At 44.5% G+C, this 24,780-nt stretch overlaps 1 protein-coding gene across 1 annotated transcript in view; it reads left to right on the top strand.

The window, feature by feature from the left end:
* The window catches only part of LOC147701798 (sacsin-like), a 234,503-nt gene that overhangs the window by 18,547 nt on the left and 191,176 nt on the right, over positions 1-24,780 (top strand). Inside the window, exon 4 of the mRNA XM_086930424.1 lies at positions 9,375-9,486. Within this exon, the coding sequence (XP_086786550.1) occupies positions 9,375-9,486 (112 nt within the window). The remainder of the gene's footprint in view (positions 1-9,374; positions 9,487-24,780) is intronic.

Below are 24,780 nucleotides of genomic sequence, written 5' to 3'. Positions count from 1 at the left end.
GTAGGGAGGGACAATCTTATTTAGGTTTTTATGGTCATGAGACCTTTCTCTATCTCTAGGAATATTGCTGCCACCAGTGGGCTCTAACCCACTTAACTTTTTCTCTCTTTCAAGAGCCAGGGTCTCTTTTGCAGGGCAACTTCTTGCCTCTTGCCTCTTGATCCTAAGATTGACTCCCTTCATCATAGCTTTGTGCTCTCTCCTCTGAGGGGAAGTCATCCTCCTCACAGCAGAGGCACTGGATCCTACTGAGGAATCAGAATGACCAGAACCACTGTACAGTGATCTGTTCCTTCTGTTTCCACGGTTAGGCCTACTTGGAACGTTAGAGGTGGGCCTACCATGGCCCTCTCCACCTCCAGATAGTCCTGTGTTGCCCAGGTCAGGTTCATCTACTGCATCCTGGTCATCATCCTCATCAAAGACCAATGGATCTTCTCCAATTGGAATCTCCTCTGTTGATGAAAGATGGCCCCCCTCTCCACTACCCTGATTACCTAGGTCTGATGCATCCTCTACATTATGAGCCACTAAGAGATCTACCAGGTGGTTAAAGGTTGGACTCTGTCCTTGTCTCAACTTTCTGACTGCACACAGGCTTCCAAGTTCATTAAAAGTGAATGAGTCACACTTAGGAGGCACCCTCTGGGGGTCTTCTTGAAGAGGTCCACTAGGACCTGCTTCCAAGGACATTTTCTAGTGAGCTGTGGTGTGTGCACCTACCTACACTAAATGGTTTCCTACTAGAACCTCTCTAGGAGCTGTAGTTAGGGTGTGCTAAGCCCTTCCACCTACAACTGCTAAGTTCAGTAGAACTTAAAGTATTATAAGAACTTGATGTTCGAGGCATATGGGCTGCAGATGGTACATTATGAATAGATCGCCATCTGGTGTTGGGCTCGGATGATTGCATTTGTTTTTCTCTTGGAGAAGTCTTTTGTTGTCACGAGACTGGTGACTCCTCCTTTGGGTGCTAGTGCGCATGGGCATCAGCTCCATCCTTAGATTGTTTTTTTCCGCCATCGGGTTCGGATGAGGTTCGAAGCGCTCCAGATCGACTTCGAGAAAAAGTGATATTTCGGCGCGTATTCCCTTTCCAATTCAACGGTATTGTTATCGAACGCAATTTCATTTCCAATCCGGCGCGTTTCGACTCCAACAATAGACATTTTCTTCTATGTTGACGAGATCGGGAGTCCTTTCTCGACGTAGTCCAGCCCGGAGTCCATGGAAAGGACTCCATTTAAGAGATGTCCAAAGTGTGGTGCTAAGTTCTCACACAAGGACCTACACGAGGTGTGCAATCTCTGCCTATCACCTGAACACGAATCCAGGGACTGCGAAGCCTGCGCAGCGTTCTCCTCCAAGTCGGCGATTAGAAACCGTCGAGCCCGAAGACACGAGGTTTCAAGAAGGCAGTCGGAGGCAATCCCGGAGCTGTTCGAAGACCAGCACCTCGAAGAAGAAGAAGAGGAACATGAGGACGAGTCGGGGTCGGAAGGGGACGAGTCTGATGTCGAGGAAATCGACGTCCAACAAACCGTGAGTGACGACGTCCCCTTACCAAAAAACCGACCCCGTGTGGTACCGACCCCGTCTTCGAGCCCGATCAGACCACCGAAGAAAGTTTCTGACGCCCCGCCTTCGGGCCCGGCAACCAAACCGAAACAGAAACCAAAACTCTCGGCCTCCCACCATGTCGGATCCGAGAAACGGTGGACATCGACATCGACACCGAAGCTACATACAAAAGAAAGCTCGGCATCGAAACATGCTTCGACGTCGAAGACTTACTCGACACCGAAGAAATCGGAATCGAGCAAATTCTCGGTGCCGAAAACACAGAACATTGACGGTCAGAAGCAAAGGCACCTTTCGGAACCAAAAACTTCGGTACCGACACAGGAGCAGCAAACAGATCCAAAACAAAAGACTTTGTTTATCGATCCGCAAACTGGCAAAGTGGTGACAAAATCACCGAAAAAGAGGAAGAATGAACTAGATGACAAAGCTCTTCCTCCTAAAAAGAGAACAATGGGGACAAATACAACTCCTCCCCTTTCTCCTCAGCCTAGAGACTCACCCTCTTCTCCTATTCCTCAGAATAGGCCAACTATCCCGCCACCTTCTACACCAAGACCATCTACACCTCAAACAGATGTAGACAGTGATGCAGGGGAGGGAGAACCTCATGGAGATGACGACACTATCCCAGATGAGGAAGACCCATGGGAAAATTATGATGCAGGGTCAGACGATGATAACGACCCACAATTATACCCCTCAAAACCTTCACCACCTGATGATAATACAGGTTTTGTGCAGTTGATTAATAGGGCAGCTAAATACCATAAGGTAGATTTACATACAGAACATCAAATAGAGGATTTCCTTTTAGAAACGCTACCTGCTGCACAAAGAACATCAGGCACACTACCTATGCTAAAGGGTCTTCTCAATCACACAGCAGACATATTCAAAGACCCTGTGAGGGCTAGAGTATTAAACCCAAGAATTGATAAAAAATATAAGGCAGCCCCAAAGGACCCAGTATTTATCAAAGGACAAGTACCTCTGGACTCGCTTGTAGTTACAAACGCTCGTAAAAGAGCAAATTCAATATCTACAGTAGAAGCTCCTCCTCCTGATAAGGAGTCCAAGCTAATAGATGCACCAGGCAAAAGGGTAGCATTCCAAGCAGCAAACAGCTGGCGCATAGCTAATACACAAGCGCTACTGGCACGTTATGATAGAGCGCATTATGACGAGTTAGAAAAACTCATCACACATCTTCCCAAGGAACAGCAAAAAAGGGCAGACCAGCTTATACAGGAAGGGAAGATAATAACTAACACTTCCATTAAGTGCGCTTTAGACGCAGCAGACACTGCAGCACGATCCATCAACACTAGTATCATGCTAAGAAGACATGCATGGCTTAGGGTCTCAGGGTTCAAACAAGAAGTACAAACATCTTTATTGAACCAACCTTTTGACCAAAAAACACTTTTCGGCTCAGGAACAGATGAGACTTTAGAAAAGATGAAAAAAAACACAGAAACGGCTAAATCAATGGGAGCATTACAACAGCCAACTCAAAGAGGTTCCTTTCGTAGGTCCACCTATAGAGGGGGGGTCAAAAAATACAGGCACAAGCCAGCAATCTACCTCTTTTACACCAACATCACCCATCGGTAATTCAAGAGGCAGTTACAGAGGTAACAACAACAAGGGTAGAGGTCGCGGAAATAATAACAACCGCAACTCCCCAACCCCAAAATAGTGACTTAATACAACTCCCCCCAGACCATATAACACCGGTCGGGGGACGTCTATCACAGTTCCTACCTGTCTGGGAAAACATCACATCAGACAGGTGGGTGAGACAGATTATCCAACATGGTTATTGCCTGGAACACACAGCTACCCCACCAAACATCCCCCCCAGACAGCGTCCAATGAATCAAGATCATTTAACATTGTTAAAACAAGAAGTACTATCACTGCTACAAAAGCATGCCATAGAGAAGGTTCCAAAACATCAGCAAGGGACAGGAGTATACTCTCTATACTTCCTAATCCCCCAAAAAGACGGGTCTCTAAGACCAATCTTAGACCTCAGACCTCTCAATGCATACATAAACTCGGAACATTTCCACATGGTCACGCTCCAACAAGTACTTCCTTTACTGAAGAAAGGGTACTTTCTTTCTACACTGGATCTAAAAGACGCTTACTTTCACATCCCAATTCACAAAGCCCACAGAAAATACCTCAGGTTTGTAGTAGAAGGACAACATTATCAGTTCAAAGTCCTTCCGTTTGGGGTCACAACAGCACCAAGGGTGTTCACAAAATGCCTAGCAGTAGTTGCAGCACACCTAAGAAGACAACAAATACATGTCTTCCCTTACTTGGACGATTGGCTAATAAAAGCCAAGTCACAGGAAGAATGTCTTCAAAACACACAGAAGACCATTCAATTGCTGCACCAGCTAGGGTTTACGGTGAACTACACAAAATCCCACCTACAACCAAACAAGGTTCAACAATACCTAGGGGCTACTATAGACACAGAAAAAGCCAAAGTATACCCCAATCCAATCAGGATCCAAACAATGATCACGTTGATCCAAAATTTTCAACCACAACACTTACTAACAGCTCGAGTGTTCATGCAGCTGTTAGGGATGATGTCCTCCTGCATACTGCTTATACCATATGCCAGACTACAAATGCGTCCACTGCAAAAGTGTCTAGCGACACAGTGGAATCAGGCTCAAGGTCAGATTACAGATCTGGTATTGGTAGACGACCGCACACATCGCTCTCTGAAGTGGTGGAACACAACAAACATTTCCAAGGGGCGGTCGTTCCTAGAACCGATTCCACAACTGATACTAACAGCGGATGCATCGCTCACCGGATGGGGAGCGCATATGGAGAAATATACAGTGCAGGGAAAATGGAGTGTACAGCAAAAAAGGCTGCACATCAATTATCTGGAACTACTAGCAGTGTTTCTAGCATTAAAAGCTTTCCAAATGCAAATCCTCAACAAAGCAGTCCTGATCAGAACAGACAACATGACTGCAATGTATTATATTCCAAAACAGGGTGGGACACACTCTCTCAAACTATCCAGACTAGCACAGGACATTTGGAGATGGGCCATTCCTCAAAAGATCTATCTGTTAGCCGAACACCTACCAGGAGTTCAAAATCAGATAGCAGACATCCTAAGCAGAGAGTCAGAACAAATACACAAATCGGAACTGCACAACCAAATACTGCAGCCATTCTTCCAAAGATGGGGACAACCAGAGATAGATCTCTTTGCCACTCATCAGAACACAAAATGCCATCGCATCCAGGTACCCACACCACCTGTCCCAGGGCAATGCGCTATGGATAAATTGGTCCAACAAATTTGCTTACGCTTTTCTCCTTCTCCCGCTAATTCCATTAGTGGTTCGGAAACTGCAACAACATTCAATGACAATGATACTAGTAGCACCCACGTGGGCAAGACAGCCGTGGTTCACCACGCTACTGCAACTCTCACAGGTGCCACATCAAAAGCTGAGATTATTTCCCATGCACCTTACACAGAACCATGGAGAAATAATGCACCCAGATCCCAAACAATTGAACCTAGCGATCTGGCTCCTGAGGTCATAGAATTTGGATACTTAGATTTACCTCCAAACTGTATGGAAATCATTAAGCAAGCAAGACGTCCTACCACCAGAGCATGCTATGCAGCAAAGTGGAAAAGGTTTGCTGTATGCTGTAACAGTAACAACATCAACCCTCTGGACGCATCCACTAAACAGATTATTTGCTATTTACTACACTTGCAGCAATGTAACCTTGCGTACACCTCTATTAGAGTACATCTTGCAGCTATAGCGGCGTACCTACAAAACAGACAACATCTTTCCCTGTTTAAAGTACCAGCAATAAAAGCTTTCATGGAAGGCCTCAAAAGAGTCATTCCAACAAGACTACCACCTTCCCCAGTCTGTAATCTCAACATAGTACTTACCAGACTAATGGGACCACCTTTCGAACCTATGCATAGGTGTGAAATACAATTCCTCACATGGAAGGTGGCCTTTCTTATAGCTATTACTTCACTCAGAAGAGTAAGTGAATTGCAAGTGTTTACAATACAAGAACCATTTCTGCAGTTACACCAAAATAAAGTGGTTCTTAGAACACACCCAAAATTCTTGCCTAAAGTAATTTCAGCATTCCACATCAATCAGCCAGTGGAACTACCAGTCTTCTTTCCAAAACCACAGACGGTAGCAGAAAGGGCCTACATACATTAGATGTCAGAAGGGCGATATTGTAATACATAGAAAGAACACAAAATTTCAGAAAGACAAAACAACTATTTGCAGCGTTTTCTCCTACACATAAGGGCAATCCTATCTCTTAAGCAGGCATTGCCAGGTGGATTGTAAAATGTATACAAATATGCTACTTAAAAGCAAAGAGGACATTAACTGTTCCTCCTAGAGCTCACTCTACACGTAAACTAGGAGCATCTATGGCATTCTTAGGAAACATTCCCCTAGATGACATATGCAAAGCAGCTACCTGGGTTACACCGCATGCCTTCACAAAACACTACTGTGTAGATGTGCAGGCAACACAACAGGCTAGAGTAGGACAAGCTGTACTAAAGACTTTATTTCAGACTGTTGCAACAGACACTGGTGACCACCGCTAGGGAGATAACTGCTGTATAGTCTATTCATAATGTACCATCTGCAGCCCATATGCCTCGAACGGAATATGCTACTTACCAGTATGCATCTGTTCTTGGCATACAGGGCCACAGAGTGGTACATGCCCTCCCAGCCTCCCCGGAAACCTGTGTCTGTTCCAACACTATCTTATTTAGATACACTTACATGGGCATTTCTATCTGTATTCTATCGTACTACTCCATCTAACCCTACTATGGCAAAACAATCTAAGGATGGAGCCGATGCCCATGCGCACTAGCACCCAAAGGAGGAGTCACCAGTCTACAAAAGACTTCTCCAAGAGAAAAACAAGTGCAATCATCCGAGCCCAACACCAGATGGCGATCTATTCATAATGTACCACTCTGCAGCCCTGTATGCCAAGAACAGACGCATACTGGTAAGTAGCATATTCCATATAGACACACAGTAACATATAAGTCACTCCTATGGCAGGCCTCAGCAATCCTGGAGGCAGAGTGCTTGGTTATGTATGAGATGGTGCTCTAGCATGAGCTGAGCCTGTCTGCAGCTTTCGGAACCATGTCCTTATAGCTGTTCTATGATATCGCCATACCATATACTCTTAAGTGCATTATAATCCTCGCGGTTGAATGCTAACTTTGGTTTGGCTTTATCTAAACATGTCGTGTAAGGTGTCATACGCTTTGGAATACTACCCCCTCGCCAATCTCGGCGACGGGGGTAGCATTCCACCCTTCTAGAGGGAGAAGACATGTTGTTGCTGACTATCCCGGTTAAAGTTAACCAGAGCCCCAGCGTCACAAAATGGACGCTGCTGCCACAGACACAAGTCTGACCTCCTGCTGCTGGGAGTCCTTCCAGTCACGGAGGATTGGACAATAGGTTTCCTGCCTGGAGAGGTGCGAGCACCACCCCAGACAGGACTTTGTGTATTGGGACAGGGAGGGCTGAATGAAATGAAACACTGCCTGGGGCACACCAGGTGCTCCATGCATACCCCAGTTCAAACCGGTTGCTGGGGCACTCCAGCCCCAGCTCTGGCGCGAAACTGGACAAAGGAAAGGGGGTGTAACCACCCCCCTTCCTGGTCCCACCCGTAGGAGGGACCTAGAAACTAATCCAGCCCCTTTTTGTTGTATAAAGGTAGGAGCGGAGTCCAGAAACTTTAGATTAATCCTGGAAGCAAAACTTGACACAAAACTCTGGACCTTCGACGTTCTGCTGAAGCTGGAGACTGAAGAATCTCCCTTGTGGCCAAGGAGTGACCACCCTGGGCAACCAGGCACCATTCAGCAAATCAATGGCTTGCTTTGTCGACGCTCCCGCCAGGACCCGAGCACAGAGCCTGACAAGACCGAGACTTCCAGACCTCTCTGAACCTCTCTTCACGTCTGCAGCATAGTTGAGATCCGTGGAGGCGACGAGACACATGGGACTGGCCTTCTTGAAAAGTCCACGACTTGCTAACTGTGCAGCTCCTAAGGAATCCTCGAAGCTGTGCACTGGGGATTGAGAAGCCCCGAATCCGAGCTCCACCTGCACCGAAGATCAGCCCTCCACACTCCACGAGTTCTGCGTGGGGACCTTCTGCTTGTGTTCTGCTCGACGCGTTGTCCGGTTGCTGGCCTGCTGGCTAGTAGCCTCTGTGATGACAATCCTTTGGAATCAACTCACTGGTCTGGTTGCTCCAGACGGGTCCTTACCTCCCTGCAAAGGTGAGGCACCTCAGACCTTGCTGGTCTGCATCAGAAGCCTTCTTTGAATCCTAAGTGGGTTGCCTTTGCCACGGCTTGTTGACTCCAATCCGGCAGTCGACCCCTCCATCTGCGAGAACCTTCGTGGGACAGCTCCTCTCCAGCATCTGGTCGTCCTCAACGCCTCCTGGTCCGCGTGGCTGAAGAGACAAGCGTCACAACAGCACCTGATTGCTCCTCTACGTCGTCTGGTTCCTTCCTGGTTCCACCCGGTCTCTGGCTAGTGACCCAGGCTCTGTCCCCTCTGCTTTCAGGTCCTCTTCATCCTCGATCCACCCTTGGATCCACCCGGACATCTTCCTCCTGGTCGCCTGCAGCATCTTTCTTCACGGGCTCCATAGACTTCAACGGCGAAACTTGACACATCTTGACACCTATGCCCCCGCTTCCTGTGGGTGAGGTAACACGAGTACTTCGGTGCTCCCAATGGTATTGACTATCCAAGTGTCTAGGTTTTTAGTTGTTTCCTTCTAGCTAGACCAGAAGTGTCCTAAATCCTTCTTTTTCTAAACTCTAAGTTCCCATCGACTTAACATTGACTCACGCGTGTGTGTAAAGACACTACAAGCGCCACCTGTGGGCCTCCTACTCCTAACCTAAGGGTCAGATAGTGTAGCCCCAGCGATTCTCTAGGCCCTAGTCCTTTCCTTTTCTCGTGACGTGGTACTTATACCACTTTCTTAGTATATGGTTTGCTTCGCCCCTAGGGCCTAACTGTATTTTGTTCAACTTAACGTATTCTAATTAAGTAACTTGTTATGTGCTTTTGTCTCTGACATCATAAAGAGTTCAGAGGAGTGTGTTAGTAAATAAATACATATATATTTTATACATATATATCCTGTGTGGTGTCCTTTCATTTGGTATTCAAGGGGTTACACATGGTAAAACAGCTGGCTTTACATGCCCTCAAGAGTCTTTTAGCCTAAGACTGTTCTGTCCACGCTACCTCTAGGATAGCTGGTCTATAACATGGCTCTTCCCTCCACCCCTCTAAGCCCGCTCGCCCATAGTTCACCCCCCCCGCCTAAAAACCCAGGAGTAGCTACCAGCGCCAGGATACCTGCCAGGTGACAGCCGTGCTCTATAAATGTTTTAAATAAATTTAAATAAAATATAAGGTTGACTTTACAACCATCACCATAAGGGTTGTTTGGACTGGTGCAAGGTGTTCACTAGAATAGTGAACATCATATACCAGGCCAACTTCTCACAACATCCCTCATCATCATCATTAACATTCAGATTTTAAAGAGTGGTTTAGGTGCATACAGTATGTGAATTTATGGTCGGAGTAACACATACTCAGAAGGAGCCTGTCGGATGAACTTTTTAAGGTTAAACAATTGTATTTCTGCATCATTCCATTCAACAGGAGCTCATCCAGAACGCAGATGATGCTGGTGCCAGTGAAGTCATTTTTGTCTATGATGAAAGGGAATATGCGAAGGAGAACCTGTGGCCAGAGAAACTACACAGTTTTCAAGGTATGCCCCACATCTAGGCTCATGCACCCTCATACAGGTGATATGGTGATGCAGAAATTATGAGACTGGAACACTAATTACTGTATAACTGGATTCAAGCTATGAGTGGTCCCTGCACCATTTATTTATACCTTTGCCATGCCTGTACACATGGTGCATGTAATGTGTTGCTTGCAGTGGCCAGTGTCTCCCTTCAGCTTTCCCCATTGTGTGTTTCACATGGATCTTATAGGTCCGACAACATTTCTCAAGAACTGGCAAATTGTTAACACATATAGGACCTGGTTTAAACTTTAGCGGGCGTTACTTCATCCATCTGGGGCGGAGGAAATTATCTCCACCACCCTAATGGACTACCATCTGCAAAATCTAGAGATGACCACCGGTATAGCAGTCATCTTTGTATCTTGAAAGGAACCACAGTGACAGCAGTTCCATTTAAGGTAAAAAAGGTTCTGTGCACGACCATCATCACTTTTGATGACCACCCACCAATCTTCATGATTTTTCAAAAACAAACTCCCAAAGTTAGAGTTTGTGTTTAAAAAATAAAAAGCTAATGACCTCCACACCCTAGGAATGACCTTCCAGGGTGTGACGTCAAGCTGTCCCTAACCACCAGATTTTTCTTGGAGATGTCAGGCAGAATAGAAAGGATATCACACCATCCATCCCAAATAGGGAAGGCAGCTTAATGTCGTTCCTGCAATGGCTATTACTCCAACGGGCCATCGGAGGAAGCTTACAGTCAGTCGACTGAGTCAATAGAGGCTCCATCCACAGAAACCTTACGGTCTACTGGTCTCTAAATGAGTCGGGTGATACGAGAGTTTGGCGCACACAGTACTGTGTTGCATTTGACGGATAGTTCGCTGGATTACCTAGGTCCATTTGTAGATAACTGAAAAGCAATATTATTGCAACTGCATCACCCTTTTTTCAATTGGATAGGTGGGTTCTGGAAGGGGCAGCAAACAAGTTGGCCAGAGGTTCATGACATAGTGACAATCTTGTGGGTCCTAATCGGGATAAGATTGTCCCAGATGCCGAATGTGCCATTGAGGCTGCAATTGCTCTATCAAAGAATAATTTTGCAATACTCTGGACAGGTGATTTTAACATCCAAGCTTGTAGTCACGCTCGGAAGGGGATTTGTGGTCATCATGAAGAGCATGCAGGGGGTGATAGTGCCTTTGTTAATCATTTCCCACACAGTAATTATGGCAGCGCACTGAATAACTTGATAGCTAAATTAAATCTGGAGCTGCTTGAATGCACAAAGAACAAAAACAATGAAAAGTGCCCAACATTTAGGGGGAGAGATGCTCAATCGAATATTGACCATATTTTGGTGTCTAATGGCTCAGTTTACTCCAATGTTTGGGTAATAGAGCAGCCTGTGAGTGATCACAATAGCATTTCAGTGGAGTTAATGGGCTGGGGCCCAAAAACTATTGTGCATGGCATGCCTGTCCAAGGGATTACCGCTGTGAGACCAAATGGTATGGGAATTAAATGGATTAAAATTGACCCTAACAAATTAACGAACGATGTTATTTGTAAATGTACCAGAGAGGTTGATTACTGCCTTGCACCAAATGTGATAGCGCCCCCCGTACTCTCTAATTTTCTGAAAATTACAGGTACAGTCGAGAACTCTTTGGTAACAAGAAACAGAAAGCCTAAAAGAAATAAAACTGTGTGGTTTGACAAACATTGTGTTCAGACCCTAAAAAAGTTAAAAAGAGTGCTTGATGATAAACCAAGAGATAAAGAAAGAGTTAGAGAAGTAAGAAATAATTATAAGTTGGCCCTGGCAACCAGGAAAAAGGAGTTGCAAAACGATGCCTGGAACAAACTTGATATGGCCGCTGCAACTAAAAATCATAAACTATTCTGGGAAACTATCAATGGCCCCTTCTTAAAGAATGATAATACTCCCGAGGTCAGTTCCCACGTCAGCTGTCTCGCATGGATTGCGCATTTTTCAGAGATTTTTAACTCTGACTTTAATTCAGATGGGTCTACTTTTAATATAGACACAGTATCATGTTTTAAATGGCAGAAAATGCAGTTGTTTTTAACTTTGAGCGAAGTCACAGAGGCAATTAAAAACAGTAAGGGGGGTAAAGCACCTGGGCCTGATGGGGTACCCATGGATTTTTATAAACATGAAATGTCCCTATGGGCCCCAATTCTAACTCGTTATTTCAATGCGGCGGTGGAAGATAGCTTACCACTGACATAGGGACAGTCAATCATCATACCCCTTTACAAAAAAGGATCTAGGTCGGAGGCCCGAAATCATCGTCCAATCTCACTTTTGGACTCGACAGTTAAAATCCTCAGTCGAGCCCTATTAGTGAGATTGGAAGCCTGGGCTGAGGAAAAAAACATCTTGTCCCCTGTGCAGTATGGGTTCCGTAGAGGAATGGGTACAATGGAGCAGTGCGTGAACCTGGAACTCATAGTCGGCAAGTATACCAAAGCTAAACCTGGTAATCTTTACCTGTGCTTTGCCGACTTGAGTTCTGCATTCGATCTGGTGGAACACGCACTGCTCTGGCCTACTTTATTGGCACTGGGTGCCCCCATTGAAATTATCCATTTGCTTGCCCGTCTGTACAATAATTTATCCAGCAAAGTTAGGTTTGGAACAGATGGTGAGTGCACCCCTTTCTTTAAAGTCAGGAGAGGTATCCGCCAAGAATGCGTACTCGCCCCCCTACTCTTTTCTCTTTTTATAAACCAGATTGATATAACTTTAAGACAGACTAATGCAGATGCTCCCATCATTAATGGTAACCCTATCCCAGTCCTCTTATACGCGGATGACGCGGTTCTCTTTTCTAGGACCCATAATGGACTGCAACATTTAATTAATCAATTCCACGTATTTATCGAAAGTAGGAAATTGAAAATTAATAAAGGGAAGACGGTTACTATGGTGTGTGGTAAGAGACCAAGAAAATGTAAGCCTTTTTTTTAGAAGGGGAGAGACTAGAATCTGTTAGTAGTTTTTGTTATTTAGGCATCACCTTCTCAGGAGATGGGAGATGGGTAAATGAACAAACAAGTGTTCTTTTTAAAATGGTCAGGAATACAAATTGTATTTTTAGATTTGCTGCTAAATTAGGGGATCGCAGAATTTATGAAATGCTAACCATATTTAATGCAAGATGTATTTCTTCAGCCATATATGGGGCCGGGGTCTGGGGGTCTGGGGGTATGATGCACAGAGTGCCAAACTGGTTCAGGGCAAAGAGAATGTGTTTTTAAAACGATTAATCAGTGCCCCGGCTACGGCTTCAATTGAGTTAATACATAGGGAATTAGATATGAACCATGTTAATGATTTAATTGCTCTCCGTCCCCTGTCCTTATGGCGTTCAATTTGGGCAAAGGAGGAGACAAAGTTTACGCAGGACGTAATAACCGATTGTATTAAACTTGACCGCAGATCGAATATCCCCTGGCTGAGTCATATACAACATTGGTATAAAACACTGTATGGTCTGAACATTTTTAATGACTTAATAAGAGGTTCTACACTATCGAAGCGGGAGTTGAAAGTCTCGTTCTTGAAGTATACAGCTGGGATTAGAATGGAAAATATGAGAAACAAAGTACATTCAATCTTTACCAGCAATACAACATCAACGAAGGCTTCCAATCTTACCTTGACAGTTAGTATTATTTCCCATCAATTTGTATTATCCCGTCTCCGCCTAGGGATTGTGCATCACCTTGTGGCTTTTCCTGTGCCCAAAAAACCCGGTAGTTGTTTGTGTCCTTGTGACGGTAAAACTAAACAGAGCACGTGTCATTTTATGTTATCTTGTAAATTTTATACCCCTTTTAGAAAATGTTATTTGAAACCCCATCTTTTTAAAATATAATACGCGTGGTATACAATCAGCGATGCAATTATTGTTTAATCTAGAGACCTCAGATGTATGTTTTCATGTGGCTACCTATATTTTAAAATGTATTTCTGTAAGAAAATCAATTATTACATTAATTTCCTTAGCTGCTAAATGTACTGTGCACTTTAAGGAAGATGCTGTTGACATCATGCACTTTATCATGCTAATTTGCACATACACGTATGCCGTATAAATTGCTGCTACTGTATAATATGCACTGATAGATTAGTATAGCATTTGCACTTTGTTTTATTTTAATTGTATATACCAAATTTTCCGGCGTATAAGACGACCCGGCATATAAGACGACCCCCTACTTTTCTTGATAAAATGTAGGTTTCGTGATATACTCGCCGTATAAGACTACCCCCACTTCCAGCGCAGTCCAACGCAGTCCTGCATAGCCATTTCGAGAATTTATTTTGGGCTTACCGTATTAGTGATTCTAACCCTCCTCCCTGTGGGTGAGCAGTAAGGCTTTATCAGTGGACAGTGTTAAGCGTTTATTGTACACACTCAAAGACTGAACTCAAACAAATTGGTTGTATAAACAATATTGCTTTAGTCGCAATATTTTTATTTAGAACCATATGAAAAACTGTCACTTGTGAACATACCTGTTTGTCATCAAACATGTACGGTACGGTAAACATAAATTAGTGCATGAAACAGTGCAAGTGGATTAAACTTTTCATAACTTTTCATAAGTCCAAGCGATTTTTACAGGATTTACAATGTTCCCTTTAAAAGCCTTCAAAATCTTCCTCTTCGTCATCTGATCTCATAAGTAAATCAATGAGAACTTGTGGTACATCTGTAAGGCAGTCATCGTATGGATCTGGTAATTCCGTATCAGATGGTGTGGTCTCGGCTTCGGCATCCTCTTCATCTTGCCACAAGTAGTCGTCCTCCATACCATCTAATGAATTTGAGATGCCACACTTCTTGAAAGACTTTATAACTGTTTCTGCATCGATGTCGTTCCAGGCTTTTATGACAAAGTTGCACAAAACAACCAACTGTGGAGCACGCATGTTTCCTCCTTTTGTGAATGTTTTTTCACCGCTAACCATCCACTCATTCCACTGTTCTCGAATGCGATCTTTAAATGGCTTGTTTAGGCACACATCCAGTGGCTGCACCAACGATGTCAATCCTCCAGGTATAACTGCAGCATCTGTTTTTAGTCTTGCCAGCCTTTGCTTGGTGCTTGGAGTTAAATGAGCCCTGAACATATCCCACACCAGTAGACTACGTCTTTGTAGAAGTCCACCTGGTCGCCTGCTCCATACATTATCAAGCCATAGCTTTACCCCTTCTTCATCCATCCAGCCTTTCTCATTCACATGCACAAAACAACCAACAGGAAACTTGAGTTTCGGCATTGTTTTTCTTTTGAAAATAACCATTGGTCTCAGTTTTGCGCCATCAGCTGTGCATGCTAGTACCACTGTGAAACTGGACTTCTCATGTCCTGTAGTTTTTATTAAAATTGTCTTTTCACCTTTTTGATGGACAGTTTTGTTTGCAATCATATCAAAATTCATTGGAGTTTCATCCATATTTCCGATACTACTTAGCGCATAGCCATGTTCATTGCGCAGCTTAATAATGTAGCGATGGAAGCTATGCATTTTGGCATCAAGATCCGCAGGTAATTTTTGGACAATTTTTGTCTTTTGCCTCAATACCAGATTATGCCTTCCCAAGAATCTAGTACACCAGGATACAGTGGCCTTAAATCTGTTGCTGAGATCTGGGTTAGATTTGGCCCACTGAAGTGCAACCAATCGTATTTTATTTCGGGTCACTACATAACCGCTTTGGCGATGCTCATTCACCATGTCTGCTACATGCTTTTCGAGTTCTGGCAATGTGGGGTGCCTCTTCTTAATGCACACTTACCCCTTGGCATACTCCTTAATGCTTTCTCATTTGCTCTCCAGGCCCGAACCATCTTTTCTGTTACTCCATATTGTCTTGCAGCAGCACAGTTATTATGTTCCGTGGCAAAATCCACAACTTTAAGTTTGTAACTGGCTTCATATTTCCTTCTTCTTGCTACTGTGGAGCCTTGCTGGGTTCTTAACTGTCAGCCATTTGCACTGGATGTACTGCTGGAGCCTTGCCGGGTTCTTGACTGTCAGCCATTTGCACTGGATGTACTGCTGGAGCCTTGCCGGGTTCTTGACTGTCAGCCATTTGCACTGGATGTACTGGTGCTGTACAGTATGAACAGGTGCAGAGACTGGTGCTGTACTGTCTTCACCACCACATGTACGGTAAATATCTGCTCACCAGACTGCCTTTCCTCTTTGCAACAACCAGCCAATCACGGCAAGTGCTCTACTGCCATCGGGAACATTCTACAGTCCCCTTTCTATGCCCATGCCCATGTCATGGAGAGAGGAGCGCGTGCCAAACGTGCAACAAAGCGGGGGCTGCCATCTTCGGCGCTGGCTGCCCGTTATATATTTCGGACGTCCTGCTGCCTCGTCCTGCTTCCTCGTCTGCCTGGGGATGTGCAAGCGGTTGGAGGCGCGTGTGCAGCGGCAGCGGCAGTCTAGGTAAGACTCATGGCGCCATTTGCTCGCTTGTGAAGCGGTCTGACACCTTCGAGTGAAGTCCTCGCTATGAAAAAACGCTCGCTTTCGATACTTGCACAGTTCATGGCGCGGGGCCTTGGTGTGGACGTTGCCAGTGCCGGTGGCTGTATTTTTTAACATACGGTGTGTTGTATTTCCTATTGTGAAGCGGTCTGACACCTTCGAGTGAAGTCCTCGCTATGAAAAAAACGCTCGCTTTCGATACTTGCACAGTTCATGGCGCGGGGCCTGGGTGTGGACGTTGCCAGTGCCGGTGGCTGTATTTTTTAACATAAGGTGTGTTGTTTCTTGTTATTTCCTATTGTGAAGCGGTCTGACACCTTCGAGTGAAGTCCTCGCTATGAAACAACGCATGAAAACATATCATAAAATTTGGCACCCGGCGTATAAGACGACCCCTGACTTTCCAGAACATTTTACGGGGTTAAAAAGTCGTCTTATACGCCGGAAAATACGGTAGTTAGACTAAGTGCTGCTAATTGCATATTGCACTTTAGGAAGGTTGCTATCGAACCTTGCTTTTGATCTGGCCAATTTGCACATATATTGATACAGCATTGATATTTAGCATTTTATCAGCATATTTGCACATAACTGAAGGCCGTATAATTATTACTATTATAAACTATGCATTCTTAGAATGGTATAGTGTTTATGTTTTATAAATGCTGCTATCGTATATTAGATACAGAAATAATTGTAGAGGGGTTTTGTGTTTTATCCTGATACATTGTGATTATATGTCAGTGGAAGCATGTTCCAGAATTGTGTTAATTTATTTTTTTTTCCTTGATGTTTATTATGTCTGTTGCTATATGGTTGTATTTTTACATACCAAATAAAGCATCTTTGACTTTGACTTTGACTTTGACTACTTTGAAGTCTCTCCCATAATGGGTGGCCAACTTTCCCATATTTATTCTTGCACAAGCATGGCCCTCAGCCCCAGATCTGTGTTTTTTTAGAGGTCAAAGTACACCACTGGAGGAGCGGCTTTTTTGCTTTTTGAATGCGCCTTCATTTGTTGATCCCCACTCCCATTGGGCCTGGGCTTTCATGAGGAGAGACAAGCTAGTTACTTTTGTAGAGTACATTTAAACTCAGATTTTGTGAATAGCCAAAAAAATAGTTAAATTACTCTGAAATGTAAGTTACTTTTGTGAATCATGTCATCTGTTTTCCATTAGAAAAACATAAATCTTCTGCACACCAACATCCAGGTCTACAGATCGAGCATCATCCCTTGTGCATATACTGATGGTTTTAAATTGTTGTATTCACTGGCTACCCCTGATATTTGTAGTGCGGTAGCCAACTACATAAAAGTATCATTGGCCATTAGAAAAAGATATGAGTAATAACACTCCGAGCAGTCTCACCGAAATCACTGAATGCAGAGAGTCGTATGACTGTGGTACCTTTTTGTATTGCCTTTTAACACATTGTTTAAACTGTTTGTATGTTGTGATAATCTCTTTGGAAATGTTAATGGTGTCATGAATTGATACTAAGTGTTCGAGGCATGTGGGCTGCTGAATTCATATCTGTGCATAGATCGCCGCCTAGTGTTGGGTCCGGATGATTGCACCTTGTTGTCCTGGAAGAGTCTTCGAAGTATCACGAGATAGGTGACTCCTCCCCTGGACTACAGTGCGCATGGGCATCTTCTACATCTTCAGATTGTTTTTTTCCGCCAATGGGTTCGGATGTTATTCCTATACTCCAACTTTGGAATCGAAACTAAACTTTTCTAGAGGCCAAAAGGCCTTCGACTTCGACGGTATTGTTCTTGCTCGGTACTTCTTGACTCGATCAAGCTTTCTATCTCGACCCGGTCGTCCACGCGGACCTTGGTCCTTTTTGACGCCACGTGGGCCTGCTGTCGATGGAAAGGAGCCCGTTCAAAAGGTGCCCACAATGCCACTCCCAAGTTCCCGCATACTGAGACACACAGTATGCAACAAGTGCCTATCACCAGACCACAAGGAAGAATCTGAGCCAAGCCCCCACGCCCAAAGACTCTGTGAGAAATTTGGGAGTGCGTTGGGATAATCACCTTAGTTTCAATGCCCAGGTTCAAACAGTAGCAGCATCCTGCTTTGCAAAGATCAAGACTATCAAACGGCTTATTAACTATCTGCCGGTGGACTGCCGTAAGACTGTGGTCCAAGAATTGAAAACATCTCATCTCGACTACGCCAACGCACTTTATCTTGGTATCACAGCAGGCCTATGTCATAAACTACAGACGGTCCAAAATGCTGCCGCCCGGCTGGTGGAGAGAATTCCTGCCAGACATCACATCTCCCCACACCTCCGTAAACTGCATTGGCTACCCATAGCTAAGAGATGTGTATTCAAGGCCATGACTTTGGCTTTTTGTGCTTCTAAGGGCAATGGTTCGGCCCATTTGAAAAGCACTCTGCGGCCATATGCCAATACCAGGACATTGCGCTCTAACTCCCTACTTCTCCTAGCAACCCCCAGATTCAAACGAACTCGTGCTGGAGGGAAAACATTTCAGGTTTGCGCCACTCAGTGTTGGAACAAACTTCCGGTCGCCCTACGTGCCTGCCAAACAGAATCGACATTCCGAAAGTCTCTGAAGACCCACCTCTTTTCCATTTAACGTTCTCTTCTGTTCCTACGCCCCCTGTTCCCAGATTTATCAGCGCCGGGACGCCCCGTTGGGGCAGCTGTGCGCTTTACAAAATACACAAAATAAATAAAGAAAGAAAGAAAGAAACCTGCCCAGCCTGTGCCCAATTTCGTTTGAAGAAAACCATCCGGATTTGACGGGCCGCTAGGCAAGAGATGCAGCGACAGGCACCGGAACCAGACAACATCTTCGAGGATGATCAAGAACTTCCAGAAGGGGAAGATTCGGATCTAGAGATTGTCACCGTCGATGACCACTCGGACTCCGATGACGAAATCCCACCGGGGCAAACCGCGAGTACATTGCCCCCGACACCAATTACCCAGTTACAGAAGGCTCTGATCGAGGCATCGCCTAAAGGCCTTAGCCAAGATCCAAAACATCATTCAGCAGCCCCGCCGTCCGGCTCGGCTCCGAAAAATTATTTATTTAAGCCTTCAGACACCCCAGGTCCAAGTAACGTTATCCCAAAGAGGGTTCTAGAACCCAAAAAGGTCGTCGACCCGAAGGGCGTCGAACCGAAGAAGGCCGTACAGCCTAAAAGCTTCGACCCGAAGAAGGCCGTCGAGCCAAAAAGCGCAGAACCAAATAAGGCCGTCGAGCCAAAGAATGGCGCCGAACCGGAGGGCGCCGACCCGAAGAAGGCCGTCAACCCAAAGAAGGCCGCTGCGCCGAAAGTCGTCGAACCGAAGAAGGTCGCTGACACAAAGGGCGTCCTACCGAAGCCTGTGGCCCAGCCGAAGAAGGTTATTGAACCAAACAAAGGCACCGACCCAAAGACAATTGCTCCTAAAAAAACGGTCTATCCGAAAAAATTTGTCGACTCGACAAAAGACAGTCAAACTAAAAAGCCTGTCAAGCACAGAAAGCGCTTCGAACCTAAAGATCCGGTCAATCCACAATCAGTCGTCGTCCCGGACAAAGAGGCCGAGCCGAGGAAGAGCAATAAGGCACCAAAAGTCGTCGAACCAAAAAAGGTTGTCGACCCGAAGGCAACAGTCGATCCAAAAAAGACTAAGCCAAAGAAGTCAAAGACACAGCCACGGACAGTGGAAGAAGAACTCTTCCATCCAGAAACATCAGAGGATCAGGCAAAAATATATATAAACCCAGAGACTGGTAAAGTCACAATCCTGCACAGGAAAAAGAGGCCATTGGACACGGACTCTTATTCCCCCATTCCTCTAAAGAAAAAGGACTTTGGGACTTCTCCCTCTAGATCCTTCATTCCTTTCTATCCCACTATGCCTACTACACCTTTTGCTCCTTACTCTCCTACGCACTCTGGGGACAATCAGTGCGACACAGGGGAAGATCCTAAATATGATTATGACTATCCAGAGGATCCTAACCCTCAAAATGAACCATGGGCAGAGCCGACTGATCCATATGACCCACATCTCATCCCTGACACCTCCTCATACCCAACAAAGCCTTCACCTACTGACAACACCATTGTCTTCAACCAGCTAATAGATAGGGCAGCGCAGTACCAAAACGTAGACATGCACAATGACCCTATAGAAGAAGACTTTTTATTTGACACATTCCCTACTTCTGAGAAAAATGTCAGAACACTTCCTATGTTGAAAGGGGTACTAAAACACGCGCCAGATATATTTAAAGATACAGCCAGGGCACGCGTAATCAATCCCAGGATTGAAAAGAAATATAGAGCGGCCCCTACAGACCCTACTTATATCAGAGGTCAGTTACCATTAGATTCACTAGTAGTGGCTAATGCACGCAAAAGGGCCAACTCACAGACAACAGGAGAAGCTTCACCTCCTGATAAGGAGTCCAAAATACTAGAGGCCTCGGGTAAAAGAGTAGAATCACAGGCCTCCAATTCATGGAGAATTGCAAATACAAAAGTTCCTTTTGACGCTCCTCATACAGAGCAGCTTCACGGGGCAATACTTCACAAACCTCATCTACATACAAAAGCAACACCCAAGGTTCCTTTAACAAGAACTCCAACAGAGGAGGTTATAGGGGCAATAATAATAAGGGAAGAGGACGTGGAGGCAATAACACCAGAGCCTCCACTGCCGCAAAACAGTGACTTCATCACACTACCTCCAGACCATCTAACACCGGTCGGAGGCAGGATTCAACAATCCTATCTGTCTGGAACGCAATTACCACAGACAGGTGGGTGAGACAAATTATCCAGTATGGTTATTGCCTAGAACTCACTTCTACTCCACCAAACATACCACCCAGACACCGCCCTATGGCCAAAGAACACATCACCCTGCTACAACAAGAGATAAAATGCATGCTGGAAAAGGGGGCCATAGAGCCAGTCCCTTTCCAACACCAAGGGACAGGAGTATACTCACTATACTTCCTTATTCCCAAGAAGGACGGTTCACTCAGACCAATATTGGACCTCAAACCCCTAAATCAATACATACTGTCGGAGCACTTCCATATGATCACACTAAAGCAAGTGCTCCCATTGCTCCAGCAAGTAGACTTCCTAGCAACATTGGATCTCAAGGATGCGTATTTTCACATACCCATCCATCCAGCTCACAGAAAATATCTCAGGTTCACAATAGACGGTCAACACTACCAATTCAAGGTTCTCCCCTTCGGGGTAACCACGGCTCCAAGAGTGTTTACAAAATGCTTAGCGACAGTAGCTGCACATCTCAGGAGGCAACACATTCATGTGTTCCCATACCTAGACGATTGGCTAATACTAGCAAAATCGTACGAACAGTGTGCAAGCGACACGTCTCAAACACTTCAGCTGCTACACAGCCTATGTTTTTCGATAAACTACCCAAAATCGCATCTACAACCATCACACACACAACAATATCTGGGAGCTACTATATATACCTCAGTGGCAAAGTCATATCCAAACTCAGCGAGGATAGCCAGCATGCAGATGCTCATTCGCAAATTTCTGCCACAACACTCTTTGCCAGCTCGAGTATTCATGCAGCTCATAGGCATGATGGCCTCCTGCATATTCATTGCCCCCCATGCCCAACTTCAAATGCGTCCATTGCAAGAATGCCTAGCAAGGCAGTGGAACCAAGCTCAAGGACAACTAAAAGACCTAGTGTTGGTAGACAGTCGCGCTTACAACTCTCTGCAGTGGTGGAACCCACAAAACTTTTCCAAGGGGCGACTGTTCCAAGAGCAAGTTCCACAACTAGTACTAACAACAGACGCATCACTGACAGGTTGGGGAGCCCACCTACTTCAATACACAGTACAAGGGCTCTGGACAATCAAACAAAAGAAACTGCATATCAACCAACTAGAGTTGCTAGCAATATTCCTAGCCCTAAAAGCATTCCAAAAATACTTGTACAGCACGACTGTGTTGATCCGGATGGACAACATGATAGCCATGTACTATATCCAGAAACAGGGAGGAACACACTCCCCACAGCTGTCCCACTTGGCACAGAGCATATGGAAGTGGGCAATTCCAAAAGACATCTTTCTCCTGGCAGGACACCTCCCAGGGAAAGACAATCAAATAGTGGATCTGCTCAGCAGACACAGCCAACAACTACACGAATGGGAGATTCACCCCAAGTTCTCCAGCCATTCTTCAAACAGTGGGGGCACCCAGAGATAGACCTGTTTGCCACAAACAAAAACTCCAAATGCCGGTACTTTAACGCCAGGTTCCCACATCCGTTGTCACATGGCATTTTGTAATACCCAGTTTGTAAACCTTTTAGAGCACAATAAGGGCCAGTATAATTACTGCTACCTGAAATCACAACTAACAAGGTCCCAAGAAATTAACTGGAAGAGAAACTGTCATTGATTACTATATTAGAAGGAGATTACTCAATAGATAAACTTGGATATATCACTACAGTAGAAGAAAAATTACCTAATGAGATATCTATGCATGCCACTATTTAACTTCAATCCCTGGAACATCTAAGAGACTAACAGAGAAAAGTCACCATAAGATCTATAACGCGAATCAAATATGGGCGAAAGGTACCGAGATGGCTCAAACGCCCAGGTCATAAAATATCCATCTAAGTTATCTAAAAACGGAGCCAAAAAGTTTAATCATAATACCCTGAAGAAAAACGCGGACTCACTGTTCGCCGACCCATACTTTAATTCATTTCATTTCAAAATTCTTTATTTCGGCTTTGATGCCATAAAAGAACAGTGCATACATTACAGTTCAGTGAATAAAAAAGATGAACATTCCGCTTAGGATATTAAAATCATTGGTTAAAACAGTACAATTCATGTTGGAAGACAATTGGAGCACAACAAAACAATCATAAAATCCTAGGATGGACCACCACGCTAGTTCCAGTAAACAAATCAATTCAGGCCCTTGAAAAAAGACTCAATTACAGTTGAAGCCCCATTTTTTTCCTTTGGAAGAAAATAGAAAGTAAAAATCTGCTAACACTAAATGTTATCTGTTGCGATGTATTTGTTGTTAGAATTCTCAGAGCCTGTGAACATGACCTCAGGCCTAACAATAGACATATTGGTTTAATCCATCTTTTTCTGGCCTGAGCATATAAGGGGCAGAAAAGGAGGACGTGTTGCTCGTTTTCTATCTGGTTATGTTCACACATAGAGCAAATTTCGTCCACTGCTGAGGACAATGGATCGCAATTTCTAGCCCAGCGTGCCAAAGTTGTTTTTATTAAAAGATTTCCATATCTAAGTTTTAAAAATAATGTTTTGGCAAGTGGGGGCTCTATTTCATCCATAAAGGTCTCATAAAGTGGTTCGTCCTTAAAATTTAAGAAATTTGAGACTAAAGTCCCACTAGTTATGATTCTTGCAGTCCTATTTGCTATAAAGGTCCAAAAGGCCCTTTTTAGAATTAATTTGGGGTTAGGGGGTAACTGCTCGGGGTTCTCCCAAAAATGTTTCAGACCTATATTACTGAACCAAGCTTTAACGTGCCTAAGCCATGGGATAGCTTTCAGACTGTCAAGCGCCATCATTTCTTTTAACCCGTCTCTATAGTCTTGGAGTTCGGGAACATGCCATAGTCTAACCCATAGCATTAAAGGTCGAATCAGAACTTGGTGATCAGTTCTTTTAAAGTTTAGGTCCAGTTGCAAAGGTACTAAGTGGGGTGCCTCTCGGGACCCTTACCAGACTTCGCATAAAATTGTTGTCCAGGACACTAAAAGTATCCTTGGACCCAGGCCCCCAAATTTCTGCGCCATAAAGGACTGATGGTTGGACTTTAAATTTAAATAATTCCATCACTGGAGACACCGCTTTACTGGTACTCGGGCTTTGCTCCCTGAGAATTGGTTTTACATTCTGGGCAAATATCAGTTTGCTTTTTTCCATTTGGGCTTTTCCAAGTAAAGTTGGAATCTAGTGTCACCCCTAGATATGAAAAATGGGGCACCGATTCCAACTTTACTCCTTTCAGTGTTAAGCAGCCCATATCTGGTTTAGTCGGATTTAGGGCCATACATTTAGTCTTTTTCCCATTAATCTCCAGCCCCTTCTGACTACAATAATCACTAAAAGTGTTCAATAGTGTCTGTAGGCCATTTTTGGTTTGGGAAATCAAGATAGTGTTGTCAGCAAATAATAGGGATGTTACCCTTTCACCGTTCAGTTTAGGGGAGTCGTTATTACATCCCTCCAAGTATGAGGGAATGTCGTTCACAAAAAGGGAAAAGAGCGTAGGGGCCAGAACGCAGCCCTGGCGAACTCCGCGCTCAATTGGAATTTTTTGGGTTAATTCGCCATTTGGACCCCATCTAATTCTCGCAAACTTCCCTTCATGTAACTCTTTGATCTGAACTACTAGATTATTTGGCAGACCTGCTGCACTCAGGGTTTTCCATAAAAGATTGCGTGGCACTAAATCAAATGCTGCCCTTAAATCAACAAATGCAACATATAAATGGCCCCTTTTTTACATATTTCCAGTAAAGGCAGCAAAATCTAAAAATCTGAACTATTGTGCTGATTTTTGATCTGAACCCAGCTTGGAATTTGGTTAAAATTGTGTTTTCCTCCAACCAATCACTCACACGTAGTAAAATGTGTCGTGAGTAGATTTTCTGGAGGATATCCATTAAGCTGATTGGCCGATAGTTGCAGGGATCCATCC

The sequence above is a fragment of the Lissotriton vulgaris genome, chromosome 7 (assembly GCF_964263255.1).
Source record: "Lissotriton vulgaris chromosome 7, aLisVul1.2, whole genome shotgun sequence".
Taxonomy (NCBI): Eukaryota; Metazoa; Chordata; class Amphibia; order Caudata; family Salamandridae; genus Lissotriton; species Lissotriton vulgaris.
Note: the sequence above shows the minus strand (reverse complement) of the source record. Positions and strands in the feature narration are given on the sequence as shown.